The 17,009-nt window shown below is 38.6% G+C and overlaps 2 protein-coding genes across 2 annotated transcripts; both read left to right on the top strand.

The window, feature by feature from the left end:
• Nucleotides 1-6: 6 nt before the first annotated feature.
• LOC129746173 (zinc metalloproteinase nas-13-like) lies at nucleotides 7-5,497 on the top strand. Its single transcript, XM_055739702.1, has 4 exons — nucleotides 7-143; nucleotides 4,315-4,399; nucleotides 4,474-4,641; nucleotides 4,755-5,497. Exons 1-4 carry the CDS (start codon nucleotides 141-143, stop codon nucleotides 5,270-5,272), a joined length of 774 nt encoding a protein of 257 aa, XP_055595677.1. The 5' UTR covers nucleotides 7-140; the 3' UTR covers nucleotides 5,273-5,497.
• A 1,866-nt stretch (nucleotides 5,498-7,363) lies between these two features.
• Nucleotides 7,364-13,286, top strand: LOC129747066 (trypsin-3-like). Its single transcript, XM_055741078.1, has 3 exons — nucleotides 7,364-7,584; nucleotides 12,384-12,642; nucleotides 12,697-13,286. The coding sequence occupies exons 1-3, from the start codon at nucleotides 7,376-7,378 to the stop codon at nucleotides 12,979-12,981; spliced, it is 753 nt and encodes a 250-aa protein (XP_055597053.1). The 5' UTR covers nucleotides 7,364-7,375; the 3' UTR covers nucleotides 12,982-13,286.
• Nucleotides 13,287-17,009: the final 3,723 nt, after the last annotated feature.

The raw sequence follows: 17,009 nt of genomic DNA, 5'->3' as shown, positions 1-17,009 counted from the left end.
GCACAATTTTTGCTTCTCGAGTTAAAACGGTTGAAAATTGTTAACTCCCAAACAGTCAGTTCTTAGATCAAGACTACGTTAGAAAGTTCGAAACAAATTTAATCCGTTTCAAGTGATTATGACTTAAGAAGAAAAGAATCATGGTAAGCTAATTTCATGGGCCAAATTAGAAATTCCAATAAAAAATCAGAAAAAGAATAACAAATCGGCACTAGATTTCAGATTCAGATTTCAGATTCAGATTTCAGATTCAGATTTCAGATTCAGATTTCAGATTCAGATTTCAGATTCAGATTTCAGATTCAGATTTCAGATTCAGATTTCAGATTCAGATTTCAGATTCAGATTTCAGATTCAGATTTCAGATTCAGATTTCAGATTCAGATTTCAGATTCAGATTTCAGATTCAGATTTCAGATTCAGATTTCAGATTCAGATTTCAGATTCAGATTTCAGATTCAGATTTCAGATTCAGATTTCAGATTCAGATTTCAGATTCAGATTTCAGATTCAGATTTCAGATTCAGATTTCAGATTCAGATTTCAGATTCAGATTTCAGATTCAGATTTCAGATTCAGATTTCAGATTCAGATTTCAGATTCAGATTTCAGATTCAGATTTCAGATTCAGATTTCAGATTCAGATTTCAGATTCAGATTTCAGATTCAGATTTCAGATTCAGATTTCAGATTCAGATTTCAGATTCAGATTTCAGATTCAGATTTCAGATTCAGATTTCAGATTCAGATTTCAGATTCAGATTTCAGATTCAGATTTCAGATTCAGATTTCAGATTCAGATTTCAGATTCAGATTTCAGATTCAGATTTCAGATTCAGATTTCAGATTCAGATTTCAGATTCAGATTTCAGATTCAGATTTCAGATTCAGATTTCAGATTCAGATTTCAGATTCAGATTTCAGATTCAGATTTCAGATTCAGATTTCAGATTCAGATTTCAGATTCAGATTTCAGATTCAGATTTCAGATTCAGATTTCAGATTCAGATTTCAGATTCAGATTTCAGATTCAGATTTCAGATTCAGATTTCAGATTCAGATTTCAGATTCAGATTTCAGATTCAGATTTCAGATTCAGATTTCAGATTCAGATTTCAGATTCAGATTTCAGATTCAGATTTCAGATTCAGATTTCAGATTCAGATTTCAGATTCAGATTTCAGATTCAGATTTCAGATTCAGATTTCAGATTCAGATTTCAGATTCAGATTTCAGATTCAGATTTCAGATTCAGATTTCAGATTCAGATTTCAGATTCAGATTTCAGATTCAGATTTCAGATTCAGATTTCAGATTCAGATTTCAGATTCAGATTTCAGATTCAGATTTCAGATTCAGATTTCAGATTCAGATTTCAGATTCAGATTTCAGATTCAGATTTCAGATTCAGATTTCAGATTCAGATTTCAGATTCAGATTTCAGATTCAGATTTCAGATTCAGATTTCAGATTCAGATTTCAGATTCAGATTTCAGATTCAGATTTCAGATTCAGATTTCAGATTCAGATTTCAGATTCAGATTTCAGATTTCAGATTCAGATTTCAGATTCAGATTTCAGATTCAGATTTCAGATTCAGATTTCAGATTCAGATTTCAGATTCAGATTTCAGATTCAGATTTCAGATTCAGATTTCAGATTCAGATTTCAGATTCAGATTTCAGATTCAGATTTCAGATTCAGATTTCAGATTCAGATTTCAGATTCAGATTTCAGATTCAGATTTCAGATTCAGATTTCAGATTCAGATTTCAGATTCAGATTTCAGATTCAGATTTCAGATTCAGATTTCAGATTCAGATTTCAGATTCAGATTTCAGATTCAGATTTCAGATTCAGATTTCAGATTCAGATTTCAGATTCAGATTTCAGATTCAGATTTCAGATTCAGATTTCAGATTCAGATTTCAGATTCAGATTTCAGATTCAGATTTCAGATTCAGATTTCAGATTCAGATTTCAGATTCAGATTTCAGATTCAGATTTCAGATTCAGATTTCAGATTCAGATTTCAGATTCAGATTTCAGATTCAGATTTCAGATTCAGATTTCAGATTCAGATTTCAGATTCAGATTTCAGATTCAGATTTCAGATTCAGATTTCAGATTCAGATTTCAGATTCAGATTTCAGATTCAGATTTCAGATTCAGATTTCAGATTCAGATTTCAGATTCAGATTTCAGATTCAGATTTCAGATTCAGATTTCAGATTCAGATTTCAGATTCAGATTTCAGATTCAGATTTCAGATTCAGATTTCAGATTCAGATTTCAGATTCAGATTTCAGATTCAGATTTCAGATTCAGATTTCAGATTCAGATTTCAGATTCAGATTTCAGATTCAGATTTCAGATTCAGATTTCAGATTCAGATTTCAGATTTCAGATTCAGATTTCAGATTCAGATTTCAGATTCAGATTTCAGATTCAGATTTCAGATTCAGATTTCAGATTCAGATTTCAGATTCAGATTTCAGATTCAGATTTCAGATTCAGATTTCAGATTCAGATTTCAGATTCAGATTTCAGATTCAGATTTCAGATTCAGATTTCAGATTCAGATTTCAGATTCAGATTTCAGATTCAGATTTCAGATTCAGATTTCAGATTCAGATTTCAGATTCAGATTTCAGATTCAGATTTCAGATTCAGATTTCAGATTCAGATTTCAGATTCAGATTTCAGATTCAGATTTCAGATTCAGATTCAGATTTCAGATTCAGATTTCAGATTCAGATTTCAGATTCAGATTTCAGATTCAGATTTCAGATTCAGATTCAGATTTCAGATTCAGATTTCAGGTTCAGATTTCAGATTTCAGATTCAGATTTCAGATTCAGATTTCAGATTCAGATTTCAGATTCAGATTTCAGATTCAGATTTCAGATTCAGATTTCAGATTCAGATTCAGATTTCAGATTCAGATTTCAGATTCAGATTTCAGATTCAGATTTCAGATTCAGATTTCAGATTCAGATTTCAGATTCAGATTCAGATTTCAGATTCAGATTTCAGGTTCAGATTTCAGATTTCAGATTCAGATTTCAGATTCAGATTTCAGATTCAGATTTCAGATTCAGATTTCAGATTCAGATTTCAGATTCAGATTTCAGATTCAGATTTCAGATTCCGAGTTCAGATTCAGATTTCAGATTCAGATTTCAGATTCAGATTTCAGATTCAGATTTCAGATTCAGATTTCAGATTCAGATTTCAGATTCAGATATCAGATTCAGATATCAGATTCAGATTTCAGATTCAGATTTCAGATTCAGATTTCAGATTCAGATTTCAGATTCAGATTTCAGATTCAGATTTCAGATTCAGATTTCAGATTCAGATTTCAGATTCAGATTTCAGATTCAGATTTCAGATTCAGATTTCAGATTCAAATTTCAGATTCAGATTTCAGATTCAGATTTCAGATTCAGATTTCAGATTCAGATTTCAGATTCAGATTTCAGATTCAGATTTCAGATTCAGATTTCAGATTCAGATTTCAGATTCAGATTTCAGATTCAGATTTCAGATTCAGATTTCAGATTCAGATTTCAGATTCAGATTTCAGATTCAGATTTCAGATTCAGATTTCAGATTCAGATTTCAGATTCAGATTTCAGATTCAGATTTCAGATTCAGATTTCAGATTCAGATTTCAGATTCAGATTTCAGATTCAGATTTCAGATTCAGATTTCAGATTCAGATTTCAGATTCAGATTTCAGATTCAGATTTCAGATTCAGATTTCAGATTCAGATTTCAGATTCAGATTTCAGATTCAGATTTCAGATTCAGATTTCAGATTCAGATTTCAGATTTAGATTTCAGATTCAGATTTCAGATTCAGATTTCAGATTCAGATTTCAGATTCAGATTTCAGATTCAGATTTCAGATTCAGATTTCAGATTCAGATTTCAGATTCAGATTTCAGATTTAGATTTCAGATTCAGATTTCAGATTCAGATTTCAGATTCAGATTTCAGATTCAGATTTCAGATTCAGATTTCAGATTCAGATTTCAGATTCAGATTTCAGATTCAGATTTCAGATTCAGATTTCAGATTCAGATTTCAGATTCAGATTTCAGATTCAGATTTCAGATTCAGATTTCAGATTCAGATTTCAGATTTCAGATTAAGATTTCAGATTCAGATTTTAGATTGAGATTTCAGTTTGAAATTAACAATTTCGTTTTTTTAATCATTTTTCATCAGAATTTCAGATTGTTTTATAATGATCCTTCGACATTCAGATCTAAATATCTTGAACGGTATTTGTTTTGTATCTTCCAGGGAACATTGATTAAAAGTGTGATTGTTGCCATCGTTTTGACGACGGCAACTATTTCTGGAGCACCGATTGACGATGGTCCTCCAGGTATGTTGAACTTAAAAAATGGTTGCCTATACATTAAATTAACGAGGAAATAATTTCCACCTCTCCTCTCGAAGAAATTGTATTTGCTAGCGAATTGGAAGAGGCCGGTCATTTCGAAGGGGACATTCTACTGCTGGATCCGCAGCGAGACATCATCCAGGAGGGACGCAACTCACTGATCGGGGCCAAATACAAATGGCCGGGCAACATATTGTACTACTACATCGAGCCGGCAGATTTTAGTAAGTTTTCTAGCCACTTTTTCAATGCTTCCAACGTTTCGGAGTTCGAAAAAGTTTTTTTCAATGATGGTAAGACTCCGGTTGACTTAAGAGATCGTACTTCGCTGTTTCAGCTGCAGTACAGCAAAACTCTATTAAGGCTGCCCTGGACCTGATATCGTTGTCGAGCTGCATCACGTTTGTACCTCGGACCACCCAGGCTGCCTATGTTCAGGTCACCGGAGAGTACACCGGATGTTGGTCCTATCTGGGACGCGTCGGAAATGCTCAACAGTTGAACCTGCAGCCCAATGGGTGCCTCAGTCGGGGAACGATCATGCACGAGTTTTTGCACGCGCTTGGATTTGTGCACATGCAGAGCTCCTCGGATAGGGACTTTTTCGTCCAGATCGATTGGTCCAAGGTTAGCAAGGGCTCGGAGCATAACTTCGACCGGTACAGCTCGGCCATCCTGAACGATTTCGGCATTGCGTACGACTACGACAGCGTGATGCACTACAGCAGGTCGGCATTCTCGATCGATGGCAAGCCGACGATCATTCCGGTGGTTAAGGATGCGATCATTGGGCAACGGGTCGGAATGAGCGTCAAGGACATCAAACGTCTGAACGAGATGTATTGCAACTCATGAGAAGATCTTGTTTCGTTTCCCTAAAAACATAAAAAAGTTAGTATTAAAATGAGCTGTTTTGATAAGGTAAACAATAGAAAATGTAGATAAATTCTATATTATTGAGGAATAATAATAAATGCAATAAACTCATAGTTTATTTCTGGGATGGTTCAGGTGTTTTGAAAAAAATTGTTTTATCTTCAAAAGTCAATAAAAGTGAATCGTTTGATTTTAAATTTTAAATTTGATTAGTATAAAATTCAGGAAAAATATTCAGTTAGGCTTCCGCTTTTCCAAATCCGAATTGCTGTGCCTTACGCTTAACCCCTGCCATCAGATTTTGTACAGCCACCTTGTCCACCTTCTTCGCCGCAGAAAGCCAGTTTGCCTTGAACTGCTGCTCGTCCTTAGCAGTTTTTTTTTTTTTGGTCTTCTTTAGGTTCTGCTTGACAATAGCCCAGTATTTCTCAATTGGGCGGAGCTCTGGCGTGTTGGGAGGTTTCTTGTCCTTGGGAACCACCTGCACATTGTTGGCGGGCGTACCACTCCATGGCCTTTTTACCGTAATGGCAAGATGCTAAATCCGGCCAAAACAGTACGGAACAACCGTGTTTCTTCAGGAAAGGCAGCAGACGATTATTCAAACACTCTTTCACGTAAATTTCTCGGTTGACAGTCCCGGTAGCTATGAAAATGCTGCTTTTCAAGCCACAGGTACAGATGGCTTGAAAACCAGATATTTCTTCGCGAAATTTGACAGTTTTATGTGCTTGAAAATATCTGCTACCTTTCCCCTTCCTTTTGCCGTATAAAACTCCTGTCCCGGAAGCTGCTTGTAGTTAGCTTTGACGTAGGTTTCGTCGTCCATTACCACGCAGTCAAACTTCGTCAGCATCGTCATGCACAGCCTCCGGGATCGCGCTTTGGCCGTCGTATTTTGTTTATCATCGCGATTTGGAGTCACTACCTTCTTGTAAGTCGATAGTCCGGCTCGTTTTTTAGCTCCATGCACGGTTGTAGACGATACGCCCAGCTTATTTGCGGCATCTCGGAGAGAGAGGTTAGGGTTTCGCTTGAAACTACCGGCATCTCTCTTTGTCGTCTCAGCGGCTTCCGGTTTTTGGTTTCCACCCGATCCAGACTTCCTGGCTGTCGACAAACGTTCCCAAACACTTTAATTACACTTCTAAAGGTTGATTTGGCAACTTTTAGCGATTTTGCCAGCTTTGCGTGCGAGTAGCTCGGATTTTCGCGATTCGCGAGCAAAATTTTTATACGCTGCTCTTCTTCCTTGGACGGCATTTTGACAACTGAAGAGTGAATTCCAAAATCAAAATAGGAGCAACATTCTACACACACACACACACACACAGACACCTTCAAAATGAGGGGTGTTCATGTTTTTTAAATGCAAAATTGAAGAAATACGTCAAGTTGATATTGACCAAACTTTGACCGTATCACCCTTTACTCAAGTTAGCCGCTCAGTTTTGCCACGCGTTGGAAATCTTGGAGTTTCCTTCTCACTTTTCTTTCAAGCTCCGATAACTTCTTTGGGCCCGGCAGGCAAGTAAACCTGCCAAAATGTGCTTGGCAACGGCTACGACGATTGTGTTTAGACCCCGTACGCTGGAAGTCACACACAGTCATGTTTCTGACCTCTGCGTTAAAATTTGTTCTCCATCAAATTTTTCGATGCTTCCAAAGCGTCAAAACAAAGTACTAGGGCCCAAAAGCTGATTTAACGCAGCTACAAAAGTAATGTTTCTTGAGATGTAAACAACCAGCAGTCAAGTTTGGGAAAACTCCGATAAAGCGAGAGTTTAGTTAAAGCGATGCCAGAAGAAGGAAATGTTCCGGACTATTCTGAAGTAGAACGAACAACATTCTGACTAAAACTTATTTTTCTCATCGCATTAATGGCAAAAGATTTCTGGAATTGTAAACCGGTGTCCGTCTTGTAAAACAGTCTCATTTACAACATTCTTATCGCGATTCGACTGGTCCCTGATTGAAAGGTACAACTCGGTTGGCTGAATGCAATTTAGCCTAAGTGGTCCGAAATATAAAAGCATTTGCCTTGGCGACGTTTTCGAATCAGTGATCTTTGTAGGCGTTAAGATGTGGAAGTTTATATTCGTAGCTGTTACAGTCGCCGTGACTGTCCGAGCCGGAGTTCCTCGAACGGAAACGCGAATCGTGGGCGGCACGGATACCACCATTTTGCAGCATCCCTACATAGTGTCGATCCGCAAGCTCAATGAGCATACCTGCGGTGGCAGCATCCTGGATACCCGCACCGTACTGACAGCTGCTCACTGTGTGTATTAGTAGGTATATTCTGGTCATTTCGAAGACGTTTTTTTTACTTTTTGAACCTTCAATTTTCAAGCTTGCTATATGACCGGAAAAAAATACAGATTCTATGTCCTATTTGGTAGGGAAAAGTCGGGTAAGACGGACACTTTCAATATTTCGAAAACTACAATTGTTGCGCGAGCGATTAACAGAGAGAGAATTTATGTTTTCGATTTTTTAACAGCCTTTGTTATAAACTATTTTGTTGTTTGTGACGGCGGCGGCGTTAATAAATTCCTTTGAGGAAAGGCAAAACACGCCTAAGTTATTTTTACAATTTGTTTCAGATCATTTGAGAGATTTTTAGGAAGTAAAGAAACATGTGACTTACGTTTAGTATCTCAATCTCCTTACTATTCTCGCATTCCAATAACGTCCCTTCCACGTGAGCTGTTGGGAATTGTAGGTTAGGTTGGAATTTAAATGTCTAGCTCTTTCAGTTACCTGGCGATTTAATCGTGAAACTATATAGAAACTGATTGTGCTTCCTGGCACTGTCTGTAGCTATTGTATCTATACATTTTAAACAAATTTCACATCAATTGAGATAATTTTATGATTTTCATTTTACCTACGCTTTTTGCACAACTTGCACTAGCTTTCCTTACAGACTTATAAATTCGAAAACTATCAGATTGCTATGATCAGTTCAAATTCTACAGATTCATGAATTCAAAAACTATCAGATTGCTATGATCAATTTAAATCCAACAAACTTATCTAACGGCAAGAAACAAGGTGTATTCTACGAAAGGTGCTTCACTCCGTAGGTTGTGACACTGCCCCTCGGTACGTCACTGTTCCTGTGGCTTACCTCCTGTTGCACCGACATCTAACACGGCAATCTTGGTAGCAGGTCGCCCTAGAAGCCCCTTTACTGTCTGAACAATAAAACGACGAACCTGACCATCATGCGCCGGACCAGCTTTGATCACACGCCCTTTTGGCCAGCAATTCCTTGGAAGGTTATTGTCTATGACCTTCACCAAGTCTCCTTCCTGAATGAGCTTCACGGGTTGAAACCACTTGGTCCTGCGCGTCAGCGTGGACAGATATTCATTTACCCACTTCTTCCAGAAAAGATCAGCGTATTGTTGTGCCATCGTCCACGATCGTTTCAGAGTAATCGGGGTATTGTCGAAAACGATCGGGGGCTTACTTCCATTCGAAGAACCCAACAAAAAATGGTTAAGTGTTAAGGGGCTCATTGTCGTTGTCTATCGGTATGTCTGTCAATGATCTAGAATTCACTATCATTTCAATTTCCATCAGCGTAGATCATAGAATTTCGTCAGACGGTAAACGTCGTGGGGGATCGAAATCGTTCATTTTCTCTTGACGGATTTAATTAAGCGCTCCCAACAGCCACCAAATTGTGGGCAGCCGGAGGATTGAACGTCCATCTAGTATCTGGGCTGACGAATTCAACTTTCAGACGTTCTTCGACGATCTTCGTCAGTGCTTCACGTAGCTCCCTCGATGCTCCGACGAAGTTGGTTCCTCGGTCACTGATGATTTCCAAAGGCGGACCTCTTCTCGCGATGAAATTGCGCAGAGCTAAAATGCAGCAATCCGTAGACAGGGAATGTGCGATCTCGATAAGTATGCCTCTGGTGGTCATGTAGGTGAAAAGAACTCCCCATCGTTTTTCGGTACGTCTGCCAACTAGAACAGCCATTGGTCCAAAATAGTCTATTCCGGTATATGAGAAGCAATGGTGCCGAAATTTCGTTCATTACAACAATTCTTTTGAAAAATATTTCTTCTTTAAATTTATTCATCCTTGTTAGTTGTATCACCTACAAATAGGAATGTTTTGTGTTATAATAAAGTAAAAATGATTTATTTTTTATACCTTCTGCGAATGAACCGAAAACCTTTTTTTCGAAACTTGATTTATCTTTTGGATATTCATTCCTAGAGCTATTGCAAAGTCTTTGTGGGTCAATCAACCCATGCAAATTGGACACCCCGTATCAATATTTGTTCTTTCAAGTGTGTGCGTCCGGATGTTTCTGAATGTAATTCCGCAAACCTGAATTTCTCACATAACTCATTTCCTAGTTTTGTGAACGTTATATTCATTTCTGCAAACAATTTATTTTAAAAAAAACTTCATGGCGTTAACTTCTCTTTCTTACGCTGTGTGACAAAATGTTCATGCATCATCCTGCAGGTTATATCCGAAGGCAGATATAATGCATTTGGAGCGTGATCTTGCCGGTAATGCGAAACCGTAGGATTATAAGATAAAATATCGTTGCGTACAACTTCTGTTAAAAGAATTTTTTTTTTTTTGAAAGGTCACGTTCAACAGAAGAATCCTTCGTTTTTTTTTGCAAGCTCTATTTATTTTATTTATTTACATAGTATTCCGCCTTACGACATAACTTGACGAACATAATTCCTAAAATTCACTCGGTCCATGGCAACCGTTCTCCAATTCCTCGGGCACCCCACGTTCGCCAGATCACGCTCCACTTGGTCTAACCACCTCGCTCGTTGCGCCCCTGCTCGTCTTGTTCCTACCGGATTCGTAGCGAACACCTGTTTTGCAGGACAGTCGTCCGGCATTCTCGCAACATGTCCCGCCCAGCGTATCCGGCCAGCCTTCACCACCTTCTGGATACTGGGTTCGCTGTAGAGTCGCGCGAGCTCGTGGATCATTCTTTGCCTCCACACTCCGTTCTCCTGTACGCCGCCAAAGATGGTTCTTAACACTCGTCGCTCGAATACTCCGAGTGTACGCAGGTCCTCCTCGAGCAATATCCATGTCTCGTGCCCGTAGAGAACAACCGGTCTAATAAGCGTCATATACAGGTTACACTTCGTACGAGGGCTAAGTCTTCTCGACCGCAGTTGCTTGTGGAGTCCATAGTAGGCACGACTTCCGCTGATAATTCGCCTCCGGATCTCACGGCTGGTGTCATTGTCTGCGGACACCAGTGAGCCGAGATAGACAAAGTCTTCGACTATCTCCAGCTCGTCGCCGTCGATCGTGACCTTGTTATTACTGGACAAGCGGGTTCGGTCGGTCTCGGATCCGCAGGCCAGCATGTACTTCGTCTTGGACGTATTAATCATCAACCCAATCCTTCCTGTTTCGCGTTTCAGTTTGCGGTAGATCTCCTCCACCGCCGCAGATGATCTGCCGACTATATCAATGTCATCGGCAAAGCAGATAAGTTGACTGGATCTGTTGAAAATCGTGCCCCGCATTTCGCCCACCGCTCGTCGAATAACACCTTCTAGCGCCACGTTGAACATCATGCAAAATAGACCATCACCTTGTCGAAGCCCCCTGCGCAATTCGAATGAACTCGACAATTCACCCGAAATTCGCACACAGCACTGCGTTCCATCCATCGTCGCCTTGATCAGTCTGATTAGCTTCCCGGAAAAGCCGTTCTCGTCCATGATTTTCCATAGCTCGTTACGGTCGATCGTGTCGTATGCGGCTTTGAAGTCGATGAATAGATGGTGCGTAGGGACTTGGTGTTCACGGCATTTTTTGAGGATTTGCCGTAATGTGAATATCTGGTCCGTCGTAGACCGTCCCTCCATAAAGTTGGCCTGATGACTTCCCACGAATCTGTTTGCTTGTGGCGTTAGGCGGCGGAGTAGGATTCGGGACAACACTTTGTAGGCGGCATTGAGGACAGTGATCGCCCGGTAGTTCTCACAGTCCAATTTGTCGCCCTTCTTGTAGATGGGGCATATTACCCGCTCCTTCCACTCCTCCGGTAGCTGTTCTATGTCCCAGATCCGGACCATCAACCGGTGTAGGCAATCGACCAACTTGTTCGGGCCCATTTTGATGAGTTCAGCTGCGATGCTATCCTTCCCAGCCGACTTGTTTCTATTCAGCTGGCGAATGGCTTCCTTAACTTCACTCATCGTTGGGAGTGGCTCGTCTTCGTCGTTGGCTACGCCGGCGATGTACCTTCCCCCACCGTCTTGATCTCCTGCACCTTTTGATCACCTCACGATTGTCCGTAAGGACACCCCCGTCCTTATCCCGGCACATTTCGGCTTGCGGCACGAAGCCTTTGCGGGATGCGTTGAGTTTGCAAGCTCTATGACTGCGATAAAAGAAATTACTAAAAAGAAACATTGCTCACTTTTGAGATTTGACTTTCTAAATCAAGCTTCCTGTAACTTACGTTGGTCTGCACTCTGCAGTCTTTTTTCGTTACCGATTAACGATGAAAAAACGCATTCGGCAGTTGCAATCAGCACTTATAAGTGTATGACTCACCGCCTTACCATATTTTGTTCGCGTTTTTGCGGCCTGTTTTTTGTCGGTTTCGGTAAGCTTCCAGCTGGTGGAAAATCAAACACATTTTAATTAGTTATAGCTATTTTGTTCTCATCTGTTGAACTATTTCATACCTTGATTATTGTTCCCAATATCTCTTTCGAACTCTCCGGTATCGTCTAAAAGTTCTTCCTCCTCGCTCAAATATGCTTGAATAAGTTTCAACGCACTGGCTATTTCAATGAAGTTGGAAAAAATGCTTCATTTTTTGTTTGGAAAACTTTCACAAGCTTACTAACTACCATAGTCAATTTTCATAACTTATAACACGGAAGTATGTTTCCACATTTTTTGACACTAAACGGCCTACTTGATCAAGCTACTGAAACAAACATTCTTAATTTTTTTTTTCAATTTTTTGTCCAACCTGAAGCGTTCGTCAACTTTGAGAGAACATTTCAGTCGCTTAAATAAAACTTTCAAGTTCTTCCATCGATCTTCGCTCGTCCACAGCCCGCATCTGACGGCTGCCGATTTCATCATCCATGCCGGGTCCACTTACCGACTGAACGACGGCGAGTATCGAACTGTTTCGGAGCTGCACGTGCATCCCGATTACGATGATTGGACCCTGGAGTATGACATCGCGGTGCTAAAGGTGGCCACCGGGTTCGCTTTCGGTAGCACAATTCAACCGATCCGGCTGCCATCGGAGGATTTCAAAATTGAGCACGGTACCCTGGCTTCGGTTGCCGGCTGGGGAACACTTTATGTAACAATTTTTTTAAAGTAACAAAAGAACAGAAATAAACTCATTTTTTTTCAGTACCAAGGTCCCAGCACCAACCACTTGCAGCACGTGCTGGTGCCGGTGGTGCGCAATTCCCAGTGTGGAATGGCGTACCAGAACTTCGGAACCATCTGGTCGTTCCACCTGTGTGCCGGGGGTAGTGGAGTGGATGCCTGTCAAGGTGATTCCGGTGGTCCGCTAGTGTACGACGGACAGGTCATCGGAATCGTTTCCTGGGGCTACGGTTGTGCCTTCAACGGTTACCCGACCGTCTACACCAGAGTGACCGAATTCCTGGACTTCATTCGAGGGAATTTGTGAGCGATGTAACTATGAATTGAGAGATGAAATAATGATGAAATAGTCTAAGATGTGTTGTGAGCCTTCTTGGTTGAATAATTCTACTAAATCAAAGCAATCGAAAGATTCCCTTCAATTCAACCACGGTATAAGAACAGTTCGCATATACCGGTATTTCGATGGTTACTAGCTAACTCACTGAAGAAGATAGTAAGTTGCTATCGAAAAACCGGTATATATGAACTGTTCTTATATCGTGGTTGAATTGAAGGGAATCTTTCGATTGCTTTGATCCAAATGAAATAGTGATATTTTTTAAAAACATATGATACACCAACAACAAAACAATCTTTTCTTATGAGAATTCCCTAAACAACAAAATTTGGTTTTCATTCTGAGAGCTTTCACCTTGTACATCATCAAGCTATTGTTGGTGTACTCCTTAGGCGTTGTATTGTTGTTTTACAGCTGGCATCTGCCGGCTTTCTTTATGACATTATAAGCAATGAAACTTTCATTGAAAGGTGTTACCACAGCAGCCGAATTCCGGGCAAAAAATGTCGTGAAAGAAAAGAAATTATTGAAGACATTTTTAAAATTTTCTTATCTTGGAATTCCGGTGAATTTTTAGAAGACATTTTTTGACGTTTAAAAAAGAAAACACGATTTTCAATCTCTTCGGATTTTTTTCGTTTCGAAATTTTCTTAGATTGACATTCCTGTCAATTCAAAGAACACATTTTTTTGACGTTTGAAATAGAAAACGAGATTTTTAATTTCTTCGGCATTTTTGCTTCGGAAATTTAAAAAGACCTTTCTTTTCAGTGAGGATTTTTGTTAAATTAAGTGTCAATACCTATTAAAACTTGAAAATAATGGAGCAAATGATTGTATCATATTACTTTGCAAAAAAGAAGTGGTATAAACGTCGGTATATTGCGATATCTTGGCTCAGGTAATCGATTAAACCTAATTAATCTAAATCAATAAGTATGACACTTTCGAATGTACAACTATAACATATTTCAGGTTCCCATCAAGTGACAGTCGGACAAGACAACCGATTGTTTACAAACACGTAACTTTCTAGCTTCATTTTTCAAAATGTCCAATTATTCCTTCAACACTCAACGATATGTTTTTTCATATTTAATTGCATGCGCGGTTGTGATCAAGATTTGAAGTATTTTATTTAGCAATATTGAATATTGCTGTTATAAATAGTCAGTATTACAAATATGATTTTAATCTAATTACCATGCTCAATATCGGGAAACAAACTAACATGGGAGAAAGACGGTGCCAACAATAAGTCGTTTTGAAAAGTATCACCGACAACAAACGTCAAAGACGTCTAGCGGTGAATAGGTGAACTATACTTTTTTCTTCTCTTACATTTGTTTTTTTTTTCTTTCTCTTTACTTTTGCGGAATCAGCCAAGAAGAAAAGACATTTTTTATGAAGAGAACGACAATTTTAGAATTTCTTTTCTAGAAGAGATTTTTAGTGATTTCCTTCAAGTACCGGAATTCGGCTGAAGGTGTTACCACTGACCATACTGACTGGACACTCGATTTCGTTTTCTGGATAATTTTTCCAACAGTGCGCAATGTCGATTCCAGAGTGCGCATCGATCAATTTGAAGAAATGCTATCCCAGTTAGGAAATGTCACCCAACTTTAAAAATAAAACACGCAATTTCTACGATAAAATCGGGCTAAACAGGACAATTTTTCCTACAGGGCATTTTTTGTTAAATTTTTCAGGTTCGCCACCTGCCGTCGGTATTGCGAACCTGCAAAATCTGACATCAAAAAATTAGACAGAAAATGGTTGAATTTTTGTTCTAAGTGTCATGTCAGTGTGGTCAGTGGTGTTACTTCAAATTAGGCTCGATTCTAATTTTCGATAGCAGTGTTTATTACAGCAGCTTCAAAGCTAAAAATATTCGACTTTTTGTTGGCATTTTTCGGTTAAGTATTAAAATCTAGCTTACATTAAGTCGCCTATGCCTTGCTACTCGATCGCATTCGAACCCGGGACTATCCGAGCCAGATTCGAATTTCACTTTCAGTTCGATAAAGTAAAAAGAACTTACGGTCAGCTATGCTCTGAATTCTATCAGGCAATTCATCGAGTGCTGCCGAAATCGAGTGGTATCGGAACGGTATCACTGTTTCAACAATCAATAATTAGCAAAAATCTATCCAATCAAATATCAAAAAATAACTTACATTTAACGAAGCACTAATGAAGCTATCTGGCAAAGTATCGATTAAACAAATTGAGTGGGTTCGGAATAGTGGGATCACTGTACGAACAATAACAGCTTATTACTCTTGGGTCAAATATCAACAAAAAAAGGGAAACTTACGGTTGGAGATATTAAAATTTTGTCTGTGTTAAAATATTGTTGCACTCTACTAGTGATACCTCTTCTGCGGAACAATCACGGAAAAAGTCTCAATTTCACGACAAACAAATCACCCCGAATAGCCAAGACCGTGGTATTAATATAACAAAACAATGGCTTCCAATTTAACAATAAACTTCATTGTAATATCTAAATATTTATCAACCGATTTTTATCTTGAAAGTACCATAATTTTGAAAATCACCGTGAAGTATAACGTTAATTCAAAATATTTCATAGTTGACATTTCTATCAGAAGCATGGTTTGACAGTACTTTTCCTGTGATTTTTATTGTTACAATGTACTTCAAGGTAAAATGAGAATCCAAACCATACGAAAATAGGTAAATGTTTGCTTTTTGCACATTTACTGTTTTCCGTGTATCGAAAATTTTTCGCGCTCAAATCGTTTTTTTGTGATTTTCGCGGACGGAATCAGGGAATTCGGACAAGTTGGATCAAACTCATGAATCAAGCTGGAGCGATTTGGAACGGAAGATGACGCCTTCAACTTCGGCGATGATGGTGAGTTCTTTTTAATTATGAGCATTATAATTAATCAAACTAATAGAATTTTTTTTCATTCCAGAAGCTGACGACAAAACGGTGAAGTTTCCTGCTCCAGCTTTAGGTGAAGCCCATGAAGTGTAAACGATTTGTTTTTACAAAAATATAATTCGATAGTTTCTTTATAGCTTTAAAAATACCAATAATGAATAAAAAATAAAGCAAACAAACCGAACAGTTTTTTATTTATTTTAAAAGGAATAATAAATTTTAATGGAAAAATGAAAATGGAACAACGAAAATTCACGGTCCCGAAATTATGATAAATTATGAATTAACCTTGATGTTCATGGTAGTTGAACCACAGACTAAACGATTAAAATTCAAGGGAAAACAATGAATTTAACAGTTCAATTGAAAAAAGTGGAAGCTGTAAAAACTATTATCTGTATCGTTTCGTGTTTCAACATGTATGGGAAAAAGTTGATTTTATCATTGTTAAGTTGCTTAACAACCCCCTTTTTTCATGGTAAATTTTGCGAATACCATAAATTTCACTGTCAAAAAATATGAATTTGACAGTGTATTCATGGTTTGATGAACCATGATTCGCGTAGTCTCAGCCGTTAAATTCATGGTTACGTGAAAATGAAATTCATGGTCTTTACATAATGTTTTTCTATTCGGGACTTCTTACTTGCTCAAACAAGACGCGCACAATGAAAAGGTGCACGCTCCTTTATTTTAATTCAAAATTAAGTACGACCGAGGTTCAAAACATAGTTCGATTCTATGAACTTAAAGTTAAGTACCCTTCTTCCTCCTTGCGATGGTTCAAAACGGAGTTCGAACTGCGAACTCAAAATTGATCCTTTTTTTCCTTCAGGGAGGGATCAAAGCTGAGTTCGACCTTATGAACTAAAAATTCAACTCTTTTTGTTGGACCGAAAACACTTAGCGATTTCACTTCGACCCGGAACAACAACCAACAAACACGACGCAAATATTGTCGTTCCGGAACAATTACCGGAAGACTATAAAGGAACTTCATAATGGAATGTCCGCCGTGTCAGCCTTAAATTCCGGATGTTATTTACTTCCTGTGGGAAGTAACATCCGGAAGTTTTCT

Source organism: Uranotaenia lowii, chromosome 2 (assembly GCF_029784155.1).
Source record: "Uranotaenia lowii strain MFRU-FL chromosome 2, ASM2978415v1, whole genome shotgun sequence".
In the NCBI taxonomy this organism is placed as follows: Eukaryota; Metazoa; Arthropoda; class Insecta; order Diptera; family Culicidae; genus Uranotaenia; species Uranotaenia lowii.
The sequence above is the reverse complement of the archived record's forward strand: the minus strand, read 5'-3'. Positions and strand labels throughout refer to the sequence as shown.

What these genes read in the sequence shown, in the direction of transcription:
- LOC129746173 (XM_055739702.1), top strand. An exon ending in GATTGACGATGGTCCTCCAG is followed by an intron (nt 4,400 to 4,473) that starts GTATGTTGAACT and finishes CTCCTCTCGAAG; the next exon opens with AAATTGTATTTGCTAGCGAA. An exon ending in CATCGAGCCGGCAGATTTTA is followed by an intron (nt 4,642 to 4,754) that starts GTAAGTTTTCTA and finishes TCGCTGTTTCAG; the next exon opens with CTGCAGTACAGCAAAACTCT.
- LOC129747066 (XM_055741078.1), top strand. Translation starts at nt 7,376, where the DNA reads ATGTGGAAGTTTATATTCGTAGCTGTTACAGTCGCCGTGACTGTCCGA. An exon ending in GCTGCTCACTGTGTGTATTA is followed by an intron (nt 7,585 to 12,383) that starts GTAGGTATATTC and finishes GCTCGTCCACAG; the next exon opens with CCCGCATCTGACGGCTGCCG. An exon ending in CCGGCTGGGGAACACTTTAT is followed by an intron (nt 12,643 to 12,696) that starts GTAACAATTTTT and finishes ATTTTTTTTCAG; the next exon opens with TACCAAGGTCCCAGCACCAA.